General features: G+C 59.1%; 1 protein-coding gene across 1 annotated transcript; it reads right to left on the bottom strand.

Annotated features, from left to right (window-relative positions):
• Nucleotides 1-63: 63 nt before the first annotated feature.
• Nucleotides 64-26,810, bottom strand: GUCY2D (guanylate cyclase 2D, retinal). The gene is made up of 20 exons (XM_065859132.2): nucleotides 25,381-26,810; nucleotides 21,701-22,002; nucleotides 20,437-20,791; nucleotides 19,325-19,409; nucleotides 19,148-19,244; nucleotides 17,209-17,313; nucleotides 16,860-16,943; nucleotides 16,542-16,622; nucleotides 15,012-15,188; nucleotides 13,458-13,614; nucleotides 12,401-12,550; nucleotides 10,889-11,037; nucleotides 8,684-8,847; nucleotides 7,044-7,236; nucleotides 6,027-6,201; nucleotides 4,714-4,812; nucleotides 3,872-3,966; nucleotides 2,413-2,498; nucleotides 1,791-1,890; nucleotides 64-1,092 (listed from the first exon to the last, which is right to left on the bottom strand). Exons 1-19 carry the CDS (start codon nucleotides 26,714-26,716, stop codon nucleotides 1,800-1,802), a joined length of 3,981 nt encoding a protein of 1,326 aa, XP_065715204.2. The 5' UTR covers nucleotides 26,717-26,810; the 3' UTR covers nucleotides 64-1,092; nucleotides 1,791-1,799.
• Nucleotides 26,811-27,731: the final 921 nt, after the last annotated feature.

The following is a 27,731-nucleotide window of genomic DNA, read 5'->3' as shown; positions in this document are numbered from 1 at the left end:
CCGCCCTATTTGGGGGAACAAGATGGCCGACTCCGGAGCTTCTTTTTTGAGCAAAAGTCTTGGGTTTTTTCTACAGGAAATTCCCCCCCCGACGCCGCCCCCTGAGCTGATTTGGGGGTGGTTTTTGGTCTACAGATGAAAATCCCTGAGATTGAGGCTAAAATGGCCGACGGCGGCTGGGGGGGGAGGGGTGGATGGACAGACAGACTGACAAGGGGGGTTTAAATAGAGAAATGGGAGGGAATGAACCGAAAAAAAACCCCAGTGATTGTCCCTTTAAGAGCCAATGGATGGGGCCATTGGCTGCCAGCCGTGTTTCCAAGATGGCCGCCTTCCAAGATGGCCGCCTTCCAAGATGGCCGCCTTCCAAGATGGCCACTGTTCCAAGATGGCCGCCATCTAAAATGGCCGCCTTCCAATAGCGCCGCCTTCCAAGGTGGCCGCTTTCCAAGATGGCCGCCGTCTAATATGACTGCCCAAGATGGCCGCCCACAATGGGTACGCAAGATGGCGGCCTTCCAATATGGCTGCCCAATATGGCTGCCCACAATGGATACACAACATGGTGGCCTTCCAATATGATTGCCCACAATGGCTGCCTACAAGATGGCTGCCTTCCAATATGGCTGCCCAAGATGGCCGCCCACAATGGATACACAACATGGCTGCCTTCCAGTATGGCTGCCTTCCAGTATGGCTGCCTTCCAGTATGGCTGCCTTCCAGTATGGCTGCCTTCCAGTATGGCTGCCTTCCAATATGGCTGCCTTCCAATATGGCTGCCTTCCAATATGGCTGCCCACTGTGGCCGCCTTCCAAGATGGCTGCCTTCCAAGATGGCCGCCCACCCCCCAAGGGCCCTCCCGCTTTTCAGTGTGTCCTGATTGGCTGGGCCACTGTGGCCCTGCCCCCTCCCCGGGGACTTCCTGCCCCGCCCCTTTTTTTTACATGAGTCTGGGAGGGGCGTGGCCCCCGCCAGCATCCACTTCCTGTGCCGCAGCCAATCAGCGCGTCTGGCTCCTCCTCCTCCCGCTGTCCCATGATGCTCCAGGTCCCGCGATGCCCCGGGGCGGGGGGAGGGGCAGGGGCGGGGCCTGTGGGGCAGAAACCATAGAGATACCATAGAGATATCATAAAGAGGGAGCTGGGGGGATATGGGAGGGGGTGACACTCTGGTTGTGGCATCTTTATGGTCTCTGTGGTTATGGAGCAGCTGGGAAGCGGGGGTAGGGGGCATTCTAGCACCATCTTTATGGTCTGGAGGACTCATCCCACCCCACCCTGTGACCATAGAGAAGGGTGGGATGGTGGTGCAAAGCAAGGGTAAAACTCTATGGTCTGGAGGACTTGGTGCCCAGAGCTCTCATTGGTTTGGAGGACTCCCCGCTGCTCTGTGACCATAGAGAAGGGTGGGATGAAGGTACAGAGTGGCTCCCTTGGGGTAAAACTCTATGGTCTTGGAAGACCCGTGGAGGCGCAGAGGGGCTCTATGGGGGCGCTCTACCCCGCTCTCTATGGTCTGGAGGACTCCCCTGCTCTGTGGCCATAGAGAAGAGTGGGATGAAGGTACAGAGTGGCTCCCTTGGGGTAAAACTCTATGGTCTTGGAAGACCCGTGGAGGCGCAGAGGGGCTCTATGGGGGCGCTCCACCCCCCTTTCTGTGGTCTGGAGGACTCTCCTTGCCCTGTGGCCATAGAGAGGGGTGGGATGAAGATGCAGAGTCGCTTAAAACTCTATGGTCTGGAAGACTCCACACCCATAGAGATGCTTGAGTCTGGGGGGCGGGGCTCACCTGGGGGTACTATTTGAGCACCTGCCCCGGCCGGGCCTTTTCCAGCTTCTTCCGCCGCTCGGCCGGGATCTCATCCAGGCTGATGCCGTGGTTGCTGGCCCTGAGGGGACCCAGGCGTCCGGGAGGGGACCCAGGCATCCGGGGGGGACCCAGGTGTCTGGATAACCCCCCTTCTCCAGGGACCCAGGTGTCCGGGAGGGACCCAGGTGTCCAGGAAAGTCCACCCCCCCTCTCCAGGGACCCAGGTATCTGGGAGGGACCCAGGCGTCCGGGAAACCCCACCCCCAGGGACCCAGGTGTCCGGGGACAACCCCCCAAGGGGACCCAAACGTCACCCCAAAGGGACCCTAAAATCCCCCCTGAGACCCCAAATTATCACCCCAAGGGGAACCAGATGTCCCCCCAAGGGGACCCCAAAGCTCCCCCAGGAGACCCAGGTGTCTGGGAAACCCCACCCCCAGGGACCCAGGCGTCCGGGGACAACCCCCCAGGGGACCCAAATGTCACCCCAAAGGGACCCTAAAATCCCCCCTGACACCCCAAATTATCCCCCCAAGTGGACCCAGATGTCCCCCCAAGGGGACCCCAAAGCCCCCCCAGGGGACCCAGGCGTCCGGCTCACCCGGGCAGCAGGTCGGGGGGGGTGGGGATGGGTTTGGTGAAGCCCTCGCGTCCCACCAGCCAATAGGTGTCCTCGATCCCCTTCCCCTGTGGAGGAACCACCGTTGGCAATTAGGGGGTAATTAGGGGTAATTAGGGGGTAATTAGGGCAGATGGGGGCAGTAAGGGGTCAATGGGGGCAATAAGGGGGCGATAAAGGGACAATAGGGGCAATAAGGGGTCAATAAGGGGCAATTAGGGGCAATGGGGGCAATAAAGGGACAATAGGGGCAATAAGGGGTTGATAAGGGGTAATTGGGGTCAATGGGGGCAATAAGGGTTCAATGGGGGCAATAAGGGGGCAATAAAGGAACAATAGGAGCAATAAGGGGTCAATAAGGAGTAATTAGGGGCAATAAGAGGGCAATAAAGGGACAATAGGGGCAATACGGGGTCGATAAGGAGTAATTGGGGTCAATGGGGGCAATTAAGGGGGTAGTAAGGGGGCAATAAGGGGACAATAGGGGCAATAAGGGGGCAATAAAGGAAGAATAGGGGCAATTAGGGTCAATAAGGGGTAATTAGGGTCAATGGGGGCAATTAAGGGGGTAGTAAGGGGACAATAAAGGGACAATAGGGGCAATAAGGGATAATTAGTGTCAGTGGGGATAATTAAGGGGTCAATGGGGGCAATAAGGGGACAATAGGGGCAATAAGGGGGCAATGAAGGGACACTAGGGGCAATAAGGGGTCAATAAGGGGTAATTAGGGGCAATAAGAGGGCAATAAAGGGACAATAGGGGCAATAAGGGGTCGATAAGGAGTAATTGGGGTCAATAAGGACAATAAGGGGTAATAAGGGGGCAATAAAGTGGCAATAGGGACAATAAGAGGTCAGTAAGGGGCAATTAAGGGGCAATAAGGGGTCAATAAGGGGCAATTAGGGTCAATGGGGGCAATAAAGGGTCAATGGGGCAATAAGGGGCAGTAAATGGACAATAGGAGCAATAAGGGGTCAATAAGGGGCAATTAGGGTCAATGGGGGCAATAAGGGGTCAATGGGGCAATAAGGGGGCAATAAAGGGACAATAGGAGCAATAAGGGGTCAATAAGGGGTAATTAGGGGCAATAGGAAGTCAATGGGGCAATGAAGGGGTCAATAGGGGCAATAAGAGGTCAATGGGGGCATTAAGGGGGCAGTAAAGGGGCAATAAGGGGTAATTAGGGTCAATGGGGCAATAAGAGGTGAATGGGGGCAATAAGGGGGCAATAAAGGGACAGTGGGGGCAATAAGGGGACAGTAAGGGGTAATTGGGGTCAATGGGGGCAATAAAGGGACAATAGGGGCAATAAGGGTGCAATAAAAGGGCAATAGGGGCAATAAGGGGTCAGTAAGGGGTAATTAGGGGCAGTGGGGGCAATAAGGGGCAATTAGGGTCAATGAGGACACTAAGGGGACACTTGGGGACACTGGGGGCCACCTTGAGCTCGGTCTTGCCCCGGATGTCCAGCTTGAACCCCTCCTGCAGCGCCTGCAGGATGGCCACGGTGCGGGCGTTGACGTGGATGCGGTACGCTGGGGACAGGGACGTCATCCGTCACCCCGTGTCCCCATGGCCCCCTGTCCCCATATCCCCATGTCCCCATGTGCCCCGTCCCCATATCCCCATATCCCCCTGTCCCCGTATCCCCATGTCCCCATATCCCCATGTCCCCATATCCCCCATCCCCATATCCCCCCATCCCCATGTCCCTCTGTTCCCATGTCCCATATCCCCCCGTCCCCATATCCCCATGTCCCTCTGTCCCCATGTCCCCATATCCCCATGTCCCCATATCCTCCTGTCCCCATATCCCCACATCCCCCTGTCCCCATATCCCCATGTCCCCCTGTCCCCATATCCCCCTGTCCCCACATCTCCATATCTCCATGTCCCCATATCCCCCTGTCCCCATGTCCCATATCCCCATGTCCCCATGTCCCCATATCCCCATGTCCCCATGTCCCCATGTCCCCCTGTCCCCATAGCCCCAGATCCCCATATCCCCATGTCCCCATATCCCCCTGTCCCCATATCCCCCACCCCCATATCCCCCATCCCCATATCCCCCTGTCCCCAATGTCCCCCACATGTCCCCACCATCACCCCTCAGCCCCCCAATCCCCCCACATTCATTTGGGACAGGTTGGGGCCACCTTGGGGACATTGGGCACACTCACACGAAGGTTGGGGCCACCTTGGGGACCCCCAGGTGTTGGGACTGGCTGGGAACACTCACACAGGGCTTGGGGACACCTTGGGGACACCTTGGGGACACTCACGCAGGCCGGTGGACTCCATGCGCGACGCGGTGTTGACGGTGTCCCCAAACAGGCAGTAGCGCGGCATCGTCAGCCCCACCACGCCCGCCACGCAGGGCCCTGCAGGGGGCGGAGCCTCAGAGGGGGGCGTGGCCAACGGGGGCGGAGCCAACAGGGGGAGGGGGCTCGGTTTGGGGGCGTGGCCAAGGGTTACAGCCAATGAGTGTTGGCCAGTTGAGTGTTGGTCAAGTTGAGAGTTGGCCAAGAGGTGATGAGTAGGGGCGTGGCCAATACGGGGGTGGGCGTGGTCATTGTGGGCGTGGCCACTTGGGACGTGGCCTCTTAGGGCGTGGCCTCTTGGGGCGTGGCCTCTTAGGGCGTGACCAGTGGGCGTGGCCAAGGGTTACGGCCAATGAGTGTTGGCCAAGTTGAGTGTTGGCCAAGAGAAGATGAGTTGGGGTGTGGCCAATATGGGGCGGGGAGGTGGGCGTGGTCATGAAGGGCGTGAGCGGGGGCGTGGCCAGGGGGCGTGGCCAAGGCTCATGACAACCAATTCCCAAGCCCCAGGTGGCGGCCATCTTGAATGTTGACCAAGCCTCAATGGAGCTTGATGAGTCACGACACAAGAAGAGGACATGGTCAAATGGGCGTGGTCACGGGGGTGTGTCCCAAGGGGCGTGACCGGGGGGCGTGGCCAAAGCTTATGACCCAACCACCAGGTGGCAGCCATCTTGAAGCTTGGCCAAGACCCAATGGAGCTTGGTGACTCATGAGACAAGAACAGGGCCTATGGAGAGGGGCGTGGCCAAATGGGCGTGGCCACGGGGGGCGTGGCCAATGCTTATGACCCAGCCACCAGGTGGCGGCCATCTTGAATATTGGCCAACACCCAACAGAGCTTGACGACTCATGACACACGAACTGGACCCATCAAGAGGGGTGTGACCAAATGGGTGTGGTCCCGGGGGGCGTGGTCATTAGGGGTGTGGCCAGGGGGCGTGGCCAAAGCTTATGACCCAACCAAGAGGTGGCGGCCATCTTGAAGCTTGGCCAAGACCCAATGGAGCTTGGCGACTCATAACACATGAACGGGGCCTATGAAGAGGGGCGTGGCCAATTGGGCGTGGCCAATTAGGCGTGGCCACGTGGGGGCGTGACCAGGGGGCGTGGCCAAAGCTTATGACCCAACCACCAGGTGGCGGCCATCTTGAAGCTTGGCCAAGACCCAATAGATCTTGACGACTCATGACATGAGAACAGGACCTATCAAGAGGGGTGTGACCAAATGGGCGTGTCCCAAGGGGGCGTGGCCAAAAAAGAAGGCGTGTCCTCACCCGAGTGGAGACCGATGCGGATGCGGACGGGCACCTCGGGCATGTGGCGCATCTTGAAGGTGCCGACGGAGCTGAGGATGTCCAGGGACATGTTGGCGATCTCGCCGGCGTGGCGGTTGCCGTTACGCTTGGGCAACCCCGAGGCCACCATGTAGGCGTCACCGATGGTCTCCACCTGGGCCGGGGGACATGGGACGTGTCACCCGGGGTGGAGGTGACACGTCCGAGGACGCCCCGACGTTGAGGTGGCGCCTCCTGATTGGTGGGGGTGGGATTGGCGCCGTCGTGGTTCTTGGTGGCCGCCGTGGTTTGGAGGCCACCGGGGGGACCACATCAGCTTGGGGGTGGCACTTGAGGACCTTGGGGACGCTGGGCCATGTGGCCATGGCCCAGGTTGGAATGGCCAAAGGGGTCAATGGGGTGGGGGTGAGGGGTTGGTGGGAGGTTCTGGAGATGCTTGGTGGGTTCTGGAGATGTTTGGTGGGTTCTGGAGACACTTAGGGGGGTCCTAGAGATGTTTTGAGGAGTTCTGGAGGCACTTATGGGGCTCTAGAGACATTTGGAGGGGTCCTGGAGATACTTATGGGGCTCTAGAGACATTTGGGGGAGTCCTGGAGATGTTTGGGGGGTTCTGGAGATACTTGGGGGGTCCTGGAGATGTTTGAGGGGTTCTGGAGATACTTGGGGGGTCCTGGAGATGTTGGGGAGGTTCTGGAGATGATTGGGGGGGTCCTGAAGGTACTTCAGGGATGTCACTAAGGTCCCAGGAGAATGTGGCCACCAGAGCCATGGTCACCTCAGGGATGTCACCAAGCACCTTGGTTGACCATCACCACCTTCATTTGGTGGCCATGTCCCCATGACCCCTCCGGTGGGCTCATGGCCACCAGTACCATGGGGTGGCCACATCACCTTGGAGACGTCCCCAAGGACCACGGGGACACCTGCGGTGGCCACGTTAGAAGCCGTGACCCAAGGGGACAAGGACGCCACGCGTCCGGGGGGTGGCCACATCACCTTGTAGACGTCATGGGAGCCAATGATGGCGTCGAAGAGGGTGTAGAGGTCGTTGAGGAGATCGACCACCTCGATGGGTTCGCTCATGGCCGAGATGGTGGTGAAGCCCACGATGTCGCTGAAGTAAAGCGTCACCTCCTCGAAGTACTCGGGCTCCACAGGCGTCCCCATCTTCAGAGCTTGGGCCACCGACCTGTGGTGACACCAGGGGGACACGGGGACTTGGCGGTGGCCACCAATCAAAGGTGGCCAAGGTTCTCCAGAACACCAGGGGGACACGGGGACTTGGCGGTGGCCACCAATCCAAGGTGGCCAAGGTTCTCCAGAACTTCCCTGTGGTCCAAGAGGGACCTGCGTGTCCTGAGTGGGGCCTTGGGGACAATGGGGACCACGGGGGTCTCCAGGATCTCCAGAACTTGCCCTTGGCCCAGGAGGGACCAATGTGGCCCCATGTGGCCGCCTCAACCCCCTCAAGCCCCACAGTGGTGGGTGGGGCCAACAGACCATGGTCAATGGGTCATGGTCAATGGACCATGGTCAACCTCAATGGCCACATCTCAACCCCCTCCAGCCCCATAGAGGTGGGTGGGGTCAACAGACCATGGTCAATGGGTCATGGTCAACAGACCATGGTCAACCTCAACCTGCCCCATGTGGCCGCCTCAACCTCCTCCAGCCCCATGTTTATGGGTGGGGTCAACAGACCATGGTCAATGGGTCATGGTCAATGGACCATGGTCAACCTCAATGGCCACATCTCAACCCCCTCCAGCCCCACAGAGGTGGGTGGTGTCAATGGGTCATGGTCAACAGACCATGATCAACTTCAACGTGCTCCATGTGGCCACCTCAACCCTCTCGAGCCCCACATTTATGGATGGGGTCAACAGACCATGGTCAATGGGTCATGGTCAACGGACCATGGTCAACCTCAAACTGCCTCATGTGGTCACTTCAACCCCCTCCAGCCCCATAGTGGTGGGTGGGGTCAATAGACCATGGTCAATGGGTCATGGTCAACGGACCATGGTCAACCTCAACCTGCCCCATGTGGCCACCTCAACCCCCTCCAGCCCCACAGATCCAGGTGGGGCCAACAGGTCATGGTCAACAGACCATGGTCAACCTCAATGACCACATCTCAACCCCCTCCCGCCCCACAGATTCAGGTGGGGTCAATGAGTCATGGTCAATGTGTCATGGTCAATGGACCATGGTCAACCTCAACCTGCCCCATGTGGCCACCTCAACCCCTTCCAGCCCCACAGATCCAGGTGGGGCCAACAGGTCATGGTCAACAGACCATGGTCAACCTCAATGACCACATCTCAACCCCCTCCAGCCCCATAGAGGTGAGTGGGGCCAAGAGACCATGGTCAATGTGCCATGGTCAATGGACCATGGTCAACCTCAACCTGCCCCATGTGGCCACCTCAACCCCCTCCAGCCCCACAGAGGTGAGTGGGTCCAACAGGTCATGGTCAATAGATCACGATCAACAGACCATGGCCAACCTCAACCTGCCCCAATGGCCACCTCAACCCTCAATGACCTCCATGCCACCCCCCAACCCCCCACCCCTGACCCCCACCACCCCATACAACACAATATGGCCGCGTTCTCCCCCCCCGGGCACCCACGGGGGCAGCATCTGGGTGAGGAGCCGGTCGGTCTTCTGCTTCTCGATCTCCAGCTCCTCGGTCCTCTCGCGAATCAGGTCCTCCAGGTTGCTGGAGTATTGCTCCAGCATGCGCAGCATCGAGTCGATGATGTTGGTCTTGCGGCCCTTGTTGATGGCCTTGAACTTGGGAGGGACACACGGGGGTCTGTATAGGCCCATATAGACCCATAGAGACCCATAGAGACCCGTATAGATCCATAGAGACCCATAGAAACCAGCATAAAGTCAAGGGTGTTGGTCTGGTGGCCCTTGTTGATGGTCTTCAACTGGTCAGGGGAGGGGACATGGGGTCCTACAGGCACATATGGCCCAGGCCAGACCCATAGACACCTGAATAGACCAGTATAGACCCATAGAGACCCATATAGATCCATAGAGACCCATAGAGACCCATAGAGACCCATAGAAACCAGCATCACGTCAAGGGTGTTGGTCTGGTGGCCCTTGTTGATGGTCTTCAACTGGTCAGGGGAGGGGACATGGGATCCTACAGGCACATATGGCCCAGGCCAGACCCATAGACACCTGAATAGACCAGTATAGACCCATAGAGACCCATATAGATCCATAGAGACCCATAGAGACCCATAGAGACCCATAGAAACCAGCATCACGTCAAGGGTGTTGGTCTGGTGGCCCTTGTTGATGGTCTTCAACTGGTCAGGGGAGGGGACATGGGGTCCTATAGGCACATATGGCCCAGGCCAGACCCATAGACACCTGAATAGACCAGTATAGACCCATAGAGACCCATAGAGACCCGTATAGATCCATAGAGACCCATAGAAACCAGCATCAAGTCAAGAGTGTTGGTCTGGTGGCCCTTGTTGATGGTCTGGTGGCCCCATACATGTCCCAGTCCCCCATAACTCATCCCACCCCACCCATACTGGTCCCACCATCCCATACTGGTCTCACCTACCCCCTACTGGTCCCACACCCCCCACACTGGTCCCACAACCCCCATACTGGTCCCACCACCTCATACTGGTCCCACCAGCTCATACTGGTCCCATAACCCCCATACTGGTCCCACCACCTCATACTGGTCCCACCAGCTCATACTGGTCCCATGACCCCCATACTGGTCCAAACACCCCATACTGGTCCCACCACCTCATACTGGTCCCACCTCCCCCATACTGGTCCCACCTCCCCCATACTGGTCCCAGTCCCCCATAACTCATCCCACCGTGCCCATACCGGTCCCACCATCCCATACTGGTCCCACCACCTCATACTGGTCCCACCAGCTCATACTGGTCCCATAACCCCCATACTGGTCCCACCACCTCATACTGGTCCCACCAGCTCATACTGGTCCCATAACCCCCATACTGGTCCCACCACCTCCTACTGGTCCCATGACCCCCATACTGGTCCCACCAGCTCATACTGGTCCCACCTCCCCCATACTGGTCCAAACACCCCATACTGGTCACACCACCTCATACTGGTCCCACCTCCCCCATACTGGTCCCACCACCTCATCCTTGTCCCAGTCCCCCATAACTCATCCCACCGTGCCCATACTGGTCCCACCATCCCATACTGGTCCCACCATCCCACACTGGTCCCACCACCCCATACTGGTCCCAGTCCCCCATAACTCATCCCACCACCCCATACTGGTCCCACCAGCTCATACTGGTCCCATAACCCCCATACTGGTCCCACCAGCTCATACTGGTCCCATAACCCCCATACTGGTCCCACCACCTCATACTGGTCCCACCAGCTCATACTGGTCCCATAACCCCCATACTGGTCCCACCACCTCATACTGGTCCCATGACCCCCATACTGGTCCCACCACCTCATACTGGTCCCACCTCCCCCATACTGATCCCACCACCTCATCCTTGTCCCAGTCCCCCATAACTCATCCCACCGTGCCCATACTGGTCCCACCATCCCACACTGGTCCCACCACCCCATACTGGTCCCAGTCCCCCATAACTCATCCCACCACCCCATACTGGTCCCACCAGCTCATACTGGTCCCATAACCCCCATACTGGTCCCACCAGCTCATACTGGTCCTATGACCCCCATACTGGTCCCACAGCCCCACAACTGTTCCCACCACCCCATACATGTCCCAGTCCCCCATAACTCATCCCACCCCGCCCATACTGGTCCCAGCAGGCCCTACTGGTCCCACCTGGTCGAAGATCTGGTCGATGGTGGGTCTGCGCTCGGGCTGCTCGCTCCAGCACTGCTTCATCAGGTGGATGCACTCCAGCGGGGCCTGGTCGGCCGAGACGGCCGGGCGACACAGCGGGGGTGGCCTGCGCACCTTCTCGATGATCTCTGGGGACACCCGTGTCACCGGGGTGGGGGGCCGGGGGGCAGGGGGGGGGCCCATGGGGAGCTGGAGGGGTTGGGGGTCAACTGGTGAGGGTGGAGATGGGGGTGAGGGGACGTGGGAGGTTCTGGAGATGTTTGGTGGGTTCTGGAGATGTTTGGGGGGTTCTGGAGGTACTTGGGGGGCTCTAGAGGGTGTGGGGGGTCCTAAAGATAATTGGGGGGTCCTAAGGATAATTGGGGGGGTCCATGGGGAACTGGAGAGGTTGGGGGTCAACTGGTGGGGGTGGAGATGGGGATGAGGGGACGTTGGAGGTTCTGGAGATGTTTGGTGGGTTCTGGAGATGTTTGGTGGGCTCTGGAGATACTTGGGGGGCTCTGGAAGTTATGAGGGGTTCTGGAGATACTTGGGGGGCTCTGGAGGTTATGGGGGGTTCTAAAGATGATTCGGGGGTCCATGGGGAGCTGGAGGGGTTAGGGGTCAACTGGTGGGGGTGGAGATGGGGGAGATGGGAGGGTGAGAAGTTCTGGAGATGTTTGATGGGTTCTGGAGACACTTGGGGGGCTCTGGAGATGTTTGGGGGGCTCTGGAGATGTTGGGTGGGCTCTGGAGGTTCTTGGGGGGCTCTGGAGGTTATGGGGGGTTCTGGAGGTTCTTGGGGGGTTCTGGAGATACTTGGGGGGTCCTGGATGCAATAGGGGGACTGGGACTTTACTGGGGGTGTTACTGGTGGGTTACTGGGAGGTCACTGGTGTTACTGGGAGATCACTGGTGCATTACTGGGAGGTCACTGGTGATACTGGGACGTTACTGGTGGGTTACTGGGAGGTTATTGGTGGGTTACTGGGAGGTCACTGGTGATACTGGGAGGTTACTGGTGTTACTGGGAGGTTATTGGTGGGTTACTGGGAGGTTACTGGTGATACTGGGAGGTTACTGGTGTTACTGGGAGGTTATTGGTGGGTTACTGGGAGGTTACTGGTGCTACTGGGAGGTTACTGGTGCGTTACTGGGAGGTCACTGGTGATACTGGGAGGTTACTGGTGATACTGGGAGGTTACTGGGAGGTCACTGGTGATATTGGGAGGTTACTGGTGATACTGGGAGGTTACTGGGAGGTCACTGGTGATATTGGGAGGTTACTGGTGATACTGGGAGGTTACTGGGAGGTCGCTGGTGCATTACTGGGAGGTAACTGGTGATACTGGGAGGATACTGGTGGGTGACTGGAAGGTTACTGGTGATACTGAGAGGTCACTGGTGATACTGAGAGGTTACTGGGAAGTCACTGGTGATATTGGGAGGTCACTGGTGTTAGTGGGAGGTTACTGGGAGGTCACTGGTGTTACTGGGAGGTGACTGGTGTACCTTCGGGGGGCAGCCCCAGCATGCAGTAGGGGGCGCTGCGGCAGATCACCTCCTGCATGATGATGCCGATGCCGTAGACGTCGCCGCGGAAGGAGCCGCGTCGCTCCAGCGCCGCGTCGCGCAGCAGCTCCGGCGCCGTCCACAGCCGCTCTGGAAGGGGCGGGGCCGCGCTGGGACACGCCCCCTATTCCGAAAGCCACGCCCCTTCCCCGCTAAGCCACGCCCTCCCTTGAGCAGGGACACACCCATGGGTGGGAGTGATGAGTGGGAGGTGCCTCCAATGCAAGGCCACGCCTCCAATGCGAGGCCACGCCCACTACTGGAAGCCACGCCCCCTGTCCGCCATGCAACGCCCCCTCTCGTTAAGCCACGCCCCCTTGAGCAGGGAGATGCCCGTAGGGTGGGGATGTCATGGGAGGCCACGCCCACAACGGGAGGCCACGCCCACATCACGGAGGCCACGCCCACTGCATGGAGTCCGCGCCCCTGGTTCTATGGTCACGCCTACATTCCGGAGGCCACACCCCTAATCCAAAGGCCCCGCCCATGTCATGAGGGCCCTGCCCCCCAGCTCTATGGCCCCGCCCACATCCCCCTGGCCACGCCCACTGAACGGAGGCCACACCCACTGCACGGAGGCCACGCCCCCGGTTCTATGGCCACACCAACATCCTGGAGGCCACACCCCTTATCCAAAGCCCCCGCCCACTGTTCTATGGCCCCGCCCACATCCCGGAGGCCACACCCCAATCCAAAAGCCCCGCCCTTTGTTCTATGGCCACACCCCCATCCTGGAGGACGCACCCCAATCCAAAGCCCCCACCCCCGGTCCTATGGCCCCGCCCACATCCCGGAGGCCACACCCCCTAACCCAAAGGCCCCGCCCCCTGTTGTATGGCCACACCCACACCACTGAGGCTGAGGCCCCACCCCCATCCATCATCCCATTGACCTTCACCTCCCACCTCAGACCAAACCCCACCCACCCCAGGCCCCACCCCCAGACCAAACCCCATGTAGAGACCCCGCCCCCATCCCAGAGGCCCCGCCCCCTCACCCTGCGCCTGGAGGGCGGGGGTTGGCACCCGCTGGGCCTCCAGGAGCTCGTTGTAGCCATGGTCGGTGACCTTGAGCACGAAGCGCCCGTCCACCACGCAGTTGCGCGACTTGAGGCGCCCATGGACCACGTCGCGGTGGTGGAGGTAGCGCACCCCCTAGAGGACACCGGGGGACACACCGTCATGGCCGCCGCCACCCACACAACGGCCACCGCCATGGGCGTCAACATGGCCAACACAATGGGCACCACCAGGGCCACCACCACCACCATCATGGCCACCACAATGGTCATGAACATGGCCAACACCAGGGCCAATATCATGGCTGCCACCACCACCATCATGGCTACCACCATGGGCATCAACATGGCCAACACAATGGCCACCATCATGGCCACCATCATGGTCACCACCACCAACACAATGGCCACCACAATGGTCATCAACATGGCCAACACCAGGGCCAATATCATGGCTGCCACCACCACCATCATGGCTACCACCATGGGCATCAACATGGCCAACACAATGGGCACCACCATGGCCAATATGATGGCCACCAGCATGGCCATCAACATGGTCAACGTCAAGGCCAATATCATGGCCACCATCGTCATCATGGCCACCAGCATGGCCATCAACATGGCCAACGCCAAGGCCAATAACATGGCCACCATCGTCATCATGGCCACCAGCATGGACATCAACATGGCCATAACCAGCACCAGTATCATGACCACCACCAACAACAAAATGGCCACCAGCATGGACATCAACATGGCCAACACAATGGCCACCACCATGGCCAATATGATGGCCACCAGCATGACCATCAACATGGCCAACGCCAGGGCCAATATCATGGCCGCCACCACCACCATCATGGCTATCACCATGGGCATCAACATGGTCAACACATTGGCCAGCACCAAGACCATGGCCATGGCCACCACCACCACCATGGCCACCACCACCATGGCCACCACCAAGACCATCTCCATGGCCACCAACACCACCAAGACCATCTTCATGGCCACCTCCACTCCCACGGCCACCGCGTCCACCCTGGGCTTGGTTGTCACCTTGATGAGGGCAATGAGGAGAGAGGACTTGAACCAAGACCATCTCCATGGCCACCACCACCACCATCACCACCACCAAGACCATCTCCATGGCCACCACCACCACCATGGCCACCACCAAGACCATCTCCATGGTCACCAGCACCACCAAGACCATCTCCATGGCCACCACCACCGTGGCCACCACCAAGACCATCTCCATGGTCACCAACACCACCATGGCCACCACCAAGACCACCACCACGGCCACCAGCAAGGCCACCCCCATGGCCACCACCACCATGGCCACCACCAAGACCACCACCATGGCCACCACCAAGAACATTCCCATGGCCACCACCACCACCATGGCCACCACCACCACCATGGCCACCAGGAAGACCATTCCCATGGCCACCAACACCACCAAGACCATCTCCATGGCCACCTCCACTCCCACAACCACCGTGTCCCCCCTGAGCTGGCTGTCACCTTGATGAGGTCAATGAGGAGGGAGGACTTGAACATCCAGTCGAGCTTCATGTCCTCGTTGCGCAGCAGGTCCTCCAGGCTGCCGCGCGAGCAGTGCTCCGACACGATGGCGAAGATGCCGCAGTCGTGGAAGAAGCCCAGGAACAGGTTGACGTTCTCGTGCCGCAGGTCGCGCAACTGTCCCCGAGGCAGAGGACAACGTGGGACGGGGCCCTGGGGGTGGCCCCAAGGCCTGGGGTTGTCCCCGTGACCCAACGTTGAACCCAAGACCCATCTTTGTCCTCATGACCCAACCTTGTCTATCATGACCAAGTGGTGTCCCCATGACCCAACATTGACCCCATGACCCAACATTGTCCCCCGTGACTCAACATTGTCTCCATGACCCAGCGTTGTCCTCATGACCCACCGGTGTCCTTTATGACCCAACATTGTCCCTATGACCCAACGTTGTCCCCATGACCCAACGTTGTCCATCATGACCAAGCAATGTCCCCATGACCAAGCAATGTCCCCATGACCCAACGTTGTCCCCCATGACTCAACATTGTCCTCATGCCCCAACATTCTCCCCCACAACCCAACACTGTCCCCATGACCCAACATTGTCCCCATGACCCAACCTTGTCCATCATGACCAAGTGATGTCCCCATGGCCCAACATTGATCCCATGACCCAACATTGTGCCCCATGACCCAACATTGTCGTTCATGACCCAATGGTGTCCTTCATGATCCAACATTGTCCCCATGACCCAACGTTGTCCCCATGACCCAACGTTGTCCCCATGACCAAACATTGTCCCCCGTGACCCAACATTGTCCCCCGTGACTCAACATTGTCCCCATGACCCAGCATTGTCCTTCATGACCCAACGGTGTCCTTTATGACCCAACATTGTCCCCATGACCCAACGTTGTCCATCATGACCAAGTGATGTCCCCATGGCCCAACATTGATCCCATGACCCAACATTGTGTCCCATGACCCAACGCTGTCCTTCATGACCCAATGGTGTCCTTCATGACCCAACATTGTCCCCATGACCCAACGTTGTCCCCATGACCCAACATTGTCCCCCATGACTCAACATTGTCCCCATGACTCAACATTGTCCCCATGACTCAACATTGTCCCCATGACCCAACCTTGTCCCCATGACCCAACCTTGTCCATCATGACCAAGTGATGTCCCCATGGCCCACCATTGATCCCATGACCCAACATTGTGTCCCATGACCCAACGCTGTCCTTCATGACCCAGTGGTGTCCTTCATGACCCAATGGTGTCCTTCATGACCCAACGTTGTCCCCATGACCCAACGTTGTCCCCATGACCCAACATTGTCCCCCATGACCCAACATTGTCCCCATGACTCAACATTGTCCATCATGACCAAGCAATGTCCCCATGACCCAACATTGTCCTCCATGCCCCAACATTGTCCCCATGCCCCATCATTGTCCCCACGCCCCATCATTGTCCCCACGCCCCATCATTGTCCCCTATGCACCCATATTGTCCCCACCTTGCAGAAGACCAACTTGGTGGCCGGTTTCACCTCATTGTGCTGCTCTCCAGGGAACTTCTTCAGCCACACCCAGTCACCCTGGGGGACAGAGCGGGTGACACCTGAGCACCCCGGAACCTACCCCACCCCAACACCCCGGGAACACCCGGAGGTGACACCTTCCTCATCCTCCAACCCCCCAGGTCAACCAGAAGCCACCAACTCACCCCAAACCCATCCCCAACCCCAAATCAATGTAGGGTGGTGGGTGGGGGATGGGGTGGAGCAGGAGTGGATTTTTGGGGTGAAAAGGTGGGTTTTTGGCTGTCAACTTACCTGCACGGAGGCGACAAGGCCCTGCTGGTTAAACAAAAGGAGGAGGAGGGGGAGGTGGCTGTTGCCCTTCGTGTTTTCGGCTCCCTGCGGGTAAAGGGAGCTTGTCAATCATGGCCGCCTAAGGCTGTCAATCATCCAGCCGGGACGTGGGGTGGGGTCTCCCAGGTGGGGAGGGGTCACCCCACCTGCTCACGGCAGGCGCGAGGGGACAGGGGTGTCCCTGGGGTTGGTGGCCTTGTCGCCCCCGGAGGTGGCAGTTGGGGGAATAGGGGGAGTTGGGGTGATAGGGATATGGGGAGGGGTGGTGGGGACACACACACGGGGGGAAGGGGACGTGGGGACATCTCACCTCGGCGATGGCCACGTTGGTGTTGTCGGGGGCGGCGGTGACGCTCTTGACGCTCTTGGTGTCCCCGGCGCTGCGGCCGGCCAGGCTGGTGCGGCTGCCGTCCACCTGAGGGTGGGGACATGGGGGGACATGTCAGCCGTGGGGGTGTGGTGGCCAAGGGGACACGTCCCCCATGGGGACTCACCAGCCAATAGAGCTTCTCCAGGGCAGAACTTGGCCCTGGGGGAGACTTTAGGTCATGGGGACACATCACCCATTGGACACGTCACCCATGGGGACCCACCTTGGGCCATGGGGACATGTCACCCATTGGGACACATCACCCATGGGGACCCACCAGCCAGTGGAGCTTCTCCAGGGCAGAACTTGGCCCTGGGGGAGACTTTAGGTCATGGGGACACATCACCCATTGGGACACGTCACATATGGGGACACGTCACATATGGGGACACATCACCCATTGGGACATGTCACCCGTGGGGACACGTCACCCATTGGGACACGTCACCCATTGGGACCCACCAGCCAATCAATCTTCTCCCAGTGCAGAACTTGGCCCTGGAAGGGACTTCAGGTCATGGGGACACATCACCCATGGGGACACAACTCAGGTCTTGGTGACATGTCGCCCATTGGGACACATCACCCATGGGGACCCACCAGCCAATGGATCTTCTCCCAGGGCAGAACTTGGCCCTGGGGGAGACTTCAGGTCATGGGGACACATCACCCACTGGGACACGTCACCCATGGGGACCCACCTTGGGCCATGGGGACATGTTGCCCATTGGGACACATCACCCATGGGGACCCACCAGCCAATGGAGCTTCTCCCAGGGCAGAACTTGGCCCTGGGGGAGACTTTAGGTCATGGGGACACATCACCCATTGGGACACGTCACATATGGGGACACGTCACATATGGGGACACATCACCCATTGGGACATGTCACCCGTGGGGACACGTCACCCATTGGGACACGTCACCCATTGGGACCCACCAGCCAATCAATCTTCTCCCAGTGCAGAACTTGGCCCTGGAAGGGACTTCAGGTCATGGGGACACATCACCCATGGGGACACAACTCAGGTCTTGGTGACATGTCGCCCATTGGGACACATCACCCATGGGGACCCACCAGCCAATGGATCTTCTCCCAGGGCAGAACTTGGCCCTGGGGGAGACTTCAGGTCATGGGGACACGTCACCCATTGGGACACGTCACCCATTGGGACACGTCACCTATGGGGACCCACCTTGGGCCATGGGGACATGTCACCCATGGGGACCCACCAGCCAATGGAGCTTCTCCCAGGGCAGAACTTGGCCCTGGGGGAGACTTCAGGTCATGGGGACATGTCACCCATTGGGACACGTCACCCATGGGGACACGTCACCCATGGGGACCCACCTTGGGCCATGGGGACATGTTGCCCATTGGGACACATCACCCATGGGGACCCACCAGCCAATGGATCTTCTCCCAGGGCAGAACTTGGCCCTGGGGGAGACTTCAGGTCATGGGGACACATCACCCATGGGGACACATCACCTATGGGGACCCACCTTGGGCCATGGGGACATGTCACCCATGGGGACCCACCAGCCAATGGAGCTTCTCCCAGTGCAGAACTTGCCCCTGGGAGGGACTTCAGGTCATGGGGACACATCACCCATGGGGACACATCACCCATGGGGTCCTCACAGCCCACAGGTGTCCTCTCCAAGGCCATGGGGACCCATCAGCCACAGGGACCCATCACCCATGAGAACACATCACCCATGGGGTTCCACCAGCCCACATTCTCCTCCTAAGGCCAAAACCAACCAGGGACTGGAATGGAAGCCACAGCGTCACCTTCCCGGTCACCCCGGGTGCCACCGAGTCCCCTCAGCCACTGTGGCCACCACAGAAATGTCCCCCCCAGTGTCCCTCACCCGTTTGCTGCTCTGGGTGTTGATGAAGGTCAAGTCCTCCATGGTCAAGATGATCTTGTTGGGTCCCTTCATCAGCTGGGCCTGTTGGATGCGGCGCCTGCGGGAAGGGGACACGGGAGCTGCTGGGTTGTCCCCAAAGTGTCCCCAGGTGTCCCCCCAGGAGGTGGTGGCACCCACCTGATGTAGCAGGCGAGGGCGGCGCCCGCTGCCACCAGGGCGGCGATGAGGAGGAAGAGGAGGAGGATGAAGGTGGCGTCCAGGCCTGGGGTGGAGGGAAGGGGTGAAGGGGTGGGATGGAGAAGCCACCCGTGGTGGCCCGTGGTCACCTGGGGCACCCATGGCCACCTTATGGTCATGGATGGCAACCGTGGTCACCTCTGGTCACCTTTGGTCAACTGTGGCCACCTGTGGCACCCATGACACCCCATGGTCACTTCTGGTCAACTGTGACCACCTACAACACCCATGGTCATCCATGGCCACCTTATGGTCATGGATGGCAACCGTGGGCTCCTCTGGTCACCTTTGGTCAACTGTGGCACCCATGGCACTCCATGGTCACTTCTGGTCAACCGTGGCCACCTACAACACTCATGGTCATCCATGGCCACCTTATGGTCATGGATGGTCACCTCAGATTAACCATGGCCACCTGTGACGTCTGTGGTACACGTGGTCATCCATGGTCACCTGTGGTCAATCGTGGCCACCTCTGGTCACCTATGGCCACTAGTGACACCCATGACACCCCATGGTCACCTATGGTCAGCCATGGTCACCTACGACATGCATGGTGACCCATGGCCACCTATGACACCCATAACACCCCATGGTCACCTATGGCCACCTATGGCCAACCATGGTCACCCATGGCCACCTATGGTCAACCACGGCCACCAATGGCCACCCATGGTCAACCACAACCACCTACGACACCCATGGCCCCCTCTGGTCACCCATGGCCACCTCTTGTCAACGATAGCCACCAATGGCCACCCATGCCCACCAATGGCCACCCATGGTCAACCACAACCACCTACAACATCCATAACCCCTCTGGTCACCCGTGGTCACCTCTTGACAACCATGACCACCAATGGCCACCCATGGTCAACCACAACCACCTACAACACCCATGGCCCCCTCTGGTCACCCATGGCCACCTCTTGTCACCCACAGCCACCAATGGCCACCCATGGTCAACCACAACCACCTACAACACCCATGGCCCCCTCTGGTCACCTGTGGCCACCCATGACCCCCCGTGGCCCCCAATCCCACCCACTCACCCCCATTGCAGATGGTCCCCGACTCAAACCAACACCCGGCGTCGGTGCCGGGGCTGGAGCCATGTGGCCAATGGATGCGGTGGCCACGGTAGCCTAACCCCCGCGTCCCCGGGTCCAACCCGTAGACCGGCCACAGGTGGTCGCCCTTGTTGTCCGTGTCCAACACCACGTAGGGGACGGTGACGTCCCCGTCCTCGCCGACGGAGAAGTTCTGGCAGAAGCCCTCCAGCTGGAAGTCGTGGATGTTCTCGGCCACACTGGTGCCCATCACCCAGTGGCCCGTGCTGCGCGTGGCCTCCACGGCCGCCGCCAGGAAGTGGATGGAGTTGTAGATGGTGGCGAAGAGGGGGTGGACCTGGGTGGGGGGAGAGAGAGGAGGTGACACGGGGTGACAAAGGGGCCACCAGAAGCTCCAGGTGGTCATAGTGACACCCGGAGGATGATGGTGTTGGGTGGGGTCATCTCCATCCAAGCCGTGGGCATCTCTACCCAATGATGTTGGTCATGGTCATCACCCAATGATGTTGGCCATGGTCATCTCAACTCAATACTGTTGGTCATGATCATCTCAACTCAACACTGTTGGCCATGGTCATCACCCAATGCTGTTGGCCATGGTCATCTCAACTCAACGCTGTTGGCCATGGTCATCTCAACTCAACGCTGTTGGCCACGGTCATCAACCAGTGCTGTTGGCCATGGTCATCACCCAATGCTGTTGGCCATGGTCATCACAACTCAACGTTGTTGGCCATGGTCATCACCCAATGCTGTTGGCCATGGTCATCACAACTCAACGCTGTTGGCCATGGTCATCACCCAATGCTGTTGGCCATGGTCATCTCAACTCAATACTGTTGGCCATGGTCATCACCCAATGTTGTTGGCCATGGTCATCTCAACTCAACGCTGTTGGCCATGGTCATCACCCAATGCTGTTGGCCATGGTCATCTCAACTCAACTCTGTTGGCCATGGTCATCTCTACCCAATCCATGGTCATCTCAACTCAACATTGTTGGCCATGGTCATCTCCCCTGGAGATGCCTCCAATCCCCTTGCAGATGCCTTCAAGCCCCCTGAAGATGCCACCAACTTCCCTGAAGATGCCACCAACCCCCCGGAGATGCCACCAAACCCCCAGAGATCTCACCAAACCCCCTGGAGATGCCTCCAAACCCCCTAGATATGCCACCACCCCCTGGAATTGTCCCCAAACCCCTCAGAGATGCCACCAAACCCCTTGTAGACCCCTCCCACCTCACCTGCGTGGGGTCAATGTGCGCGGGGACCTCGTAGGCCTCCTTGGCCTCCTGCAGGACCTCGCGGAAGTTGCCATCGGGCGAGTCGATGGTGACGGTGAGGACGGCGTCGTAGGCCAGGCGCAGTTTGGTGTTGTTGGCCAACGCGGGGTAGGAGACGCGGCGATAGGGCAGGGGGAAGGTGAGGGCGTCGTAGGGGACGAAGACGTAGGTGCCATCGGTCATGCCCAGGTCCTCGGCCTCCTCCAATAGGACGCGTTGCTCCTCACCGCCCAGCAGGACCGAGTGCATGCACATCAGCACCACTGTGGGGACACGGGGACAACGGGGTCAGTGGGGACATGTGGGGACATGAGGGACATGGGGGACATGGGGGGACATGTAGGGCATGGGGGTGATGGTGGGACATGTGAGACATGGGGGGACATGGGGAGACACGTGGGACATTGGGGTGATGGTGGGGACATGTGGGTCATGGTGGGACATGGGGGTGACACATGGGACATAGGGGCGATGATGGGGACACATGGGTCATGATGGGACATGTGGGTCATGAGGGGACATGGGGGGACACAGGGGACATGGGGGTGATGGTGGGGACATGTGGGTCATGATGGGACATGGGGGATGTGGGGATCATGGGGAGATGTGGGGATCATGGTGGGGACATGGGGAGACACATGGGACATGGGGGTGATGGTGGGGACACGTGGGACATGGGGGGACATGGGGAGACATGTGGGACATGGGGGTGATGGTAGGGACATGTGGGTCATGGTGGGACACGGGGGTCATGATGGGACATGGGGGGACACGTGGGACATGGGGGTGATGGTGGGGACATGTGGGTCATGATGGGACATGGGGGATGTGGGAATCATGGGGATATGTGGGGATCATGGTGGGGACATGAGGGGACATGGGGGTGACACATGGGACATGGAGGTGTTGGTGGGGACACGTGGGACACGGGGGGACATGGTGGGGACATGCGGGTCATGATGGGACACGGGGGCAACATATGGGACATGGGGTGATGGTGGGGACATGTGGGACATGGTGGGACATGTGGGACATGGGGGGACAGGGGGGGACACGTGGGAACATGGGGGTGATGGTGGGGACACGTGGGTCATGATGGGACATGGGGGGATGTGGGGATCATGGGGAGACATGGGGGACATGGTGGGGACATGGGGAGACACATGGGACATGGGGGTGATGGTGGGGACACGTGGGACATGGGGGGACATGGGGAGACACGTGGGACATGGGGGTGATGGTGGGGACATGTGGGTCATGGGGGGACATGTGGGTCATAGGGGGACATGGGGGGACACGTGGGACACGAGGGTGATGGTGGGGACATGTGGGTCATGGTGGGACATGGGGGTCATGATGGGACATGGGGGGACACGTGGGACATGGGGGTGATGGTGGGGACATGTGGGTCATGATGGGACATGGGGGATGTGGGGATCATGGGGAGGTGTGGGGATCATGGTGGGGACATGAGGGGACATGGGGGTGACACATGGGACATGGAGGTGTTGGTGGGGACACGTGGGACACGGGGGGACATGGTGGGACATGTGGGACATGGGGGGACATGGGGGGACACGTGGGAACATGGGGGTGATGGTGGGGACACGTGGGTCATGATGGGACATGGGGGGATGTGGGGATCATGGGGAGACATGGGGGACATGGTGGGGACATGGGGAGACACATGGGACATGGGGGTGATGGTGGGGACACATGGGACATGGGGGGACATGGGGAGACACGTGGGACATGGGGGTGATGGTGGGGAGATGTGGGTCATGATGGGACATGTGGGTCATGGGGGGACATGGGGGGACACGTGGGACACGAGGGTGATGGTGGGGACATGTGGGTCATGGTGGGACATGGGGGTCATGATGGGACATGGGGGGACACGTGGGACATGGGGGTGATGGTGGGGACATGTGGGTCATGATGGGACATGGGGGATGTGGGAATCATGGGGAGATGTGGGGATCATGGTGGGGACATGAGGGGACATGGGGGTGACACATGGGACATGGAGGTGTTGGTGGGGACACGTGGGACACGGGGGGACATGGTGGGACATGTGGGACATGGGGGGACATGGGGGGACACGTGGGAACATGGGGGTGATGGTGGGGACACGTGGGTCATGATGGGACGTGGGGGGATGTTGGGATCATGGGGAGATGTGGGGGTCATTGTGGGGACATGAGGGTGACACATGGGACATGGAGGCGATGGTGGGGACATGTGGGACATGGGGGGCCACGGGGGGCCATGGGGGGACATAGGGACACGTGGGGATATGTGGGTCACAGTGGGTACTCCATCTCCATCTGTCCGTCTGTCCAACCACATTCACCTCCATCATCTCCATCCAATCACATTCACCATCTCCATCTCCATCTCCATCCAACACCGTCCACCATCTCCATCTCCATCTTTATCTTCATCTCCATTTCCATCCAACCATGTCCACCATCTCCATCGCCATCTCCATCTCCATCACCATCCAACCATGTCCACCTTCTTCATCTCCATCCATCTGTCCATCCATCCATGGCCACCATCTTCACCTGTCCGTCCATCCATCCATCCATCCATCCATCCATCCATCCATCCACCAGCCAGGTCCACCTCCACCATCTCCACCCATCTGTCCATCCATCCATCCATCTGTTCAACCATGTCCACCTCCACCATCTCTATCTCCATCCATCTCCATCCAATCATGTCCACCTTCTCCATTTCCACCCATCCATCCATCCATCCATCCATCCATCCATGTCCACCTCCTCCATCTCCATCTCCACCATCTCCATCCATCTGCATCCATTTCCGTCTCCATCCAACCACATCCACCTTCTCCATCTCCATCTCCATCTCCATCTCCATCTCCATCTCCATCTCCATCTCCATCTCCATCTCCATCTCCATCTCCATCTCCATCTCCATCCGACCTCCACCATCTCCATCCAACCACATCCACCTTCTCCATCTCCATCTCCACCATCTCCATCCATCTGCATCTCCATCTCCACCTCCATCTCCACTTCCATCTCCACCTCCATCTCCATCCAACCACATCTCCATCCAACCACATCTCCATCCAACCACCTCCACCTCCACCATCTCCATCTCCATCCAACCTCCCCCCGTCCCCCCGTTACCTCTGACCCCATCCGCCCTCTGCACCCTCCTCAGCGCCTCCCGGGCCTCATCCTGTTGTGTCCCTGATGCCGTGACCACGGTCACCATCTCCATCTCCATCCCTCTCCATCCAATCATGTCCACCTTCTCCATTTCCACCCATCCATCCATCCATCCATGGCCACCATCTCCATCCATCCATCCATCCATCCACCCATCCATCCATCCAGGTCCACCTCCTCCATCTCCATCTCCACCATCTCCATCCATCTGCATCCATCTCCAACTCCATCCATCTCCACCTCCATCCAACCACATCCACCTTCTCCATCTCCATCTCCATCCAACCTCCACCATCTCCATCCAACCACATCCTCCTTCTCCATCTCCATCTCCACCATCTCCATCCATCTTCACCTCCATCTCCACTTCCATCTCCATCTCCATCTCCATCTCCATCTCCATCCAACCTCCCCCACCTCCCCCCGTCCCCCCGTTACCTCTGACCCCATCGGCCCTCTGCACCCTCCTCAGCGCCTCCCGGGCCTCATCCTGTTGCGTCCCCGATGCCGTGACCACGGTGACCGGCAGCCCCCGCGCCCTCAGCTCCTGGGCCACTGCCTGGCCCACCTCCCTCCACGCGTCCCCCGCCGACGTCACCACGGCCACGTGCGCCCACCGGAAGTATCTCAACACCTCATGGAGAACCCCAACGGGCTCCGGCATCGGCACCACCAACGTGTCCAACCCCTCGGCGTCCCCCAAGCAGGACCAAGACACCAATGGTTTGTTCCAGGCGGCGGCCAATAGGCCGGCGGCGCCGCAAGCGGCCGGGTTGAACGGACCAATCAGAGCGGCGTAACGGTCGAGGTTGAGGAGGTTGGTGACGGCCTGGGGGGTGTCGCACGGCTCGGTGACCACCACGGCGTCCCACCAGTAGCCGCGGTTGAACGTCGGGTGGCGGTTGAGGCGGGCGACGGCCAATCGGGAGGCGACGTCCGGGAGGGCGTGGCTCAGGATGGGGTCACATGACCAGGGGCCCATGATGCCCATCTTGAAGGTGGCGGCTGAGGTTGGGGACGGGGGGAGGAGGAGGAGGAGGAGGAGGAGGAGGAAGAGGTGACGAGGCCACCGGGGGTGGTGGGACAGGCCCAGGAGGGAGGGGGATGGGGTGGGGACACTTGGGGAGGTGGCACCGGGGGAGGTGGCACCATGGGAGGTGGCACCGTGGTGGGACTCAATGTCATGGGAGATGCCACTGTGATGGGAGATGTCACCATAGGAGATGTCACCATCATGGGAGATGTCACTGCGCAAGACGCCACCATGGGAGATGATGTCAGCATCATAGGGGACGTCATCATAGGAGATGTCACCATGATGGGAGATGTCACCATCATGGGAGATGCCACTGTCATGGGAGATGTCGTTGTGCAAGATGCCACCACGGGAGATGCCACCACTGTAGGAGTTGCCACCATGGGAGATGCCACCATCATGGGAGGTACCACTGTGCAAGATGTCACCAGAGGAGATGATGTCACCACCATGGGAGATGCCACCATGATGGGAGATGTCACCATAGGAGATGTCACTGTAGGAGATGCCACCATGGGAGATGCCACCGTCATGGGAGATGCCGTCATCATGGGAGATGTCACTGTAGGAGTTGCCACCATGGGAGATGTCACCATCATAGGAGACGTCATCATAGGAGATGTCACCACCATGAGAGATGTCACTGTGCAAGGTGCCACCATGCGAGATGTCACCATGATGGGAGATGTCACCATCATAGGAGATGTCACCACAGGAGGTGTCACCATTATGGGACATGTCACCATTATGGGAGATGTCACCACCATGGGAGATGCCACCACTGTAGGAGCTACCACCATGGGAGATGTCACCATGATAGGAGATGCCACCATCATAGGAGGTGTCACCATTATGGGAGATGTCACCATCATTGGAGATGCCACCACTGTGGGAAATGTCATTGTGCAAGATGCCACCGTCATGGGAGATGTCACCATCATGGGAGATGTCACTGTGCAAGATGCCACCATAGGAGATGATGTCACAATCATGGGAGATGTCACCATCATAGGAGATGCCACCATCATGGGAGATGTCATCGTTTTGAGAGATGTCACCATGATGGGAGATGCCACCACCATGGGAGTCGCCATCATGGGAGATGTCACCATATGAAATGTCACCATGGGAGATGCCACCATGACAAGAGATGTCACCATGAGAGATGATGTCACCTTGGGAGATGTCACCATGGCAGATGCCACCACTATGGACGACGTCCAAGCTCTGTGAGATGCCACCACCTCGGGAGATGCCACCGCTGTGGGAAATGTCACCGGAGGAGATGCCACCACCATGGGACGTGACATTATGGGAGATGCCACCATTGGGGGGAACGATGACGATGTCACAGGAGGTGCCACCATGGGAGGTGCCACCATGTCCAAAACCACCACAGGTCCCATCCCTGTGGCTGGTGCCACCACAGGGCCACATGGTCATGGGGACATTGGGGACGTCGTTGGGGACGTTGGGGCCGTGGGGGCTGCTATTGGGGTCATTGGGGACCTGGAGGACCTTGAGGACATTGGGGACGTCATTGGGGCCATCGTTGGGGACCTTGAGGACGTTGGGGACATCGTTGGGGCCATTGGGGTCATTGAGGACATTGGGGCCATTGGAGACATCATTGGGGTCCTTGGGGCCATCGTTGAGGACGTTGGGGACATCGTTGGGGCCATTGGGGACGTTGTTGGGGTCCTTGGGGACATCGTTGGGGACGTCGGGTCGGGGGCTCCTCACGCCTGGGGTG

This window comes from Patagioenas fasciata, chromosome 29 (assembly GCF_037038585.1).
Source record: "Patagioenas fasciata isolate bPatFas1 chromosome 29, bPatFas1.hap1, whole genome shotgun sequence".
Classification (NCBI taxonomy): domain Eukaryota; kingdom Metazoa; phylum Chordata; class Aves; order Columbiformes; family Columbidae; genus Patagioenas; species Patagioenas fasciata.
Note: the sequence above shows the minus strand (reverse complement) of the source record. Positions and strands in the feature narration are given on the sequence as shown.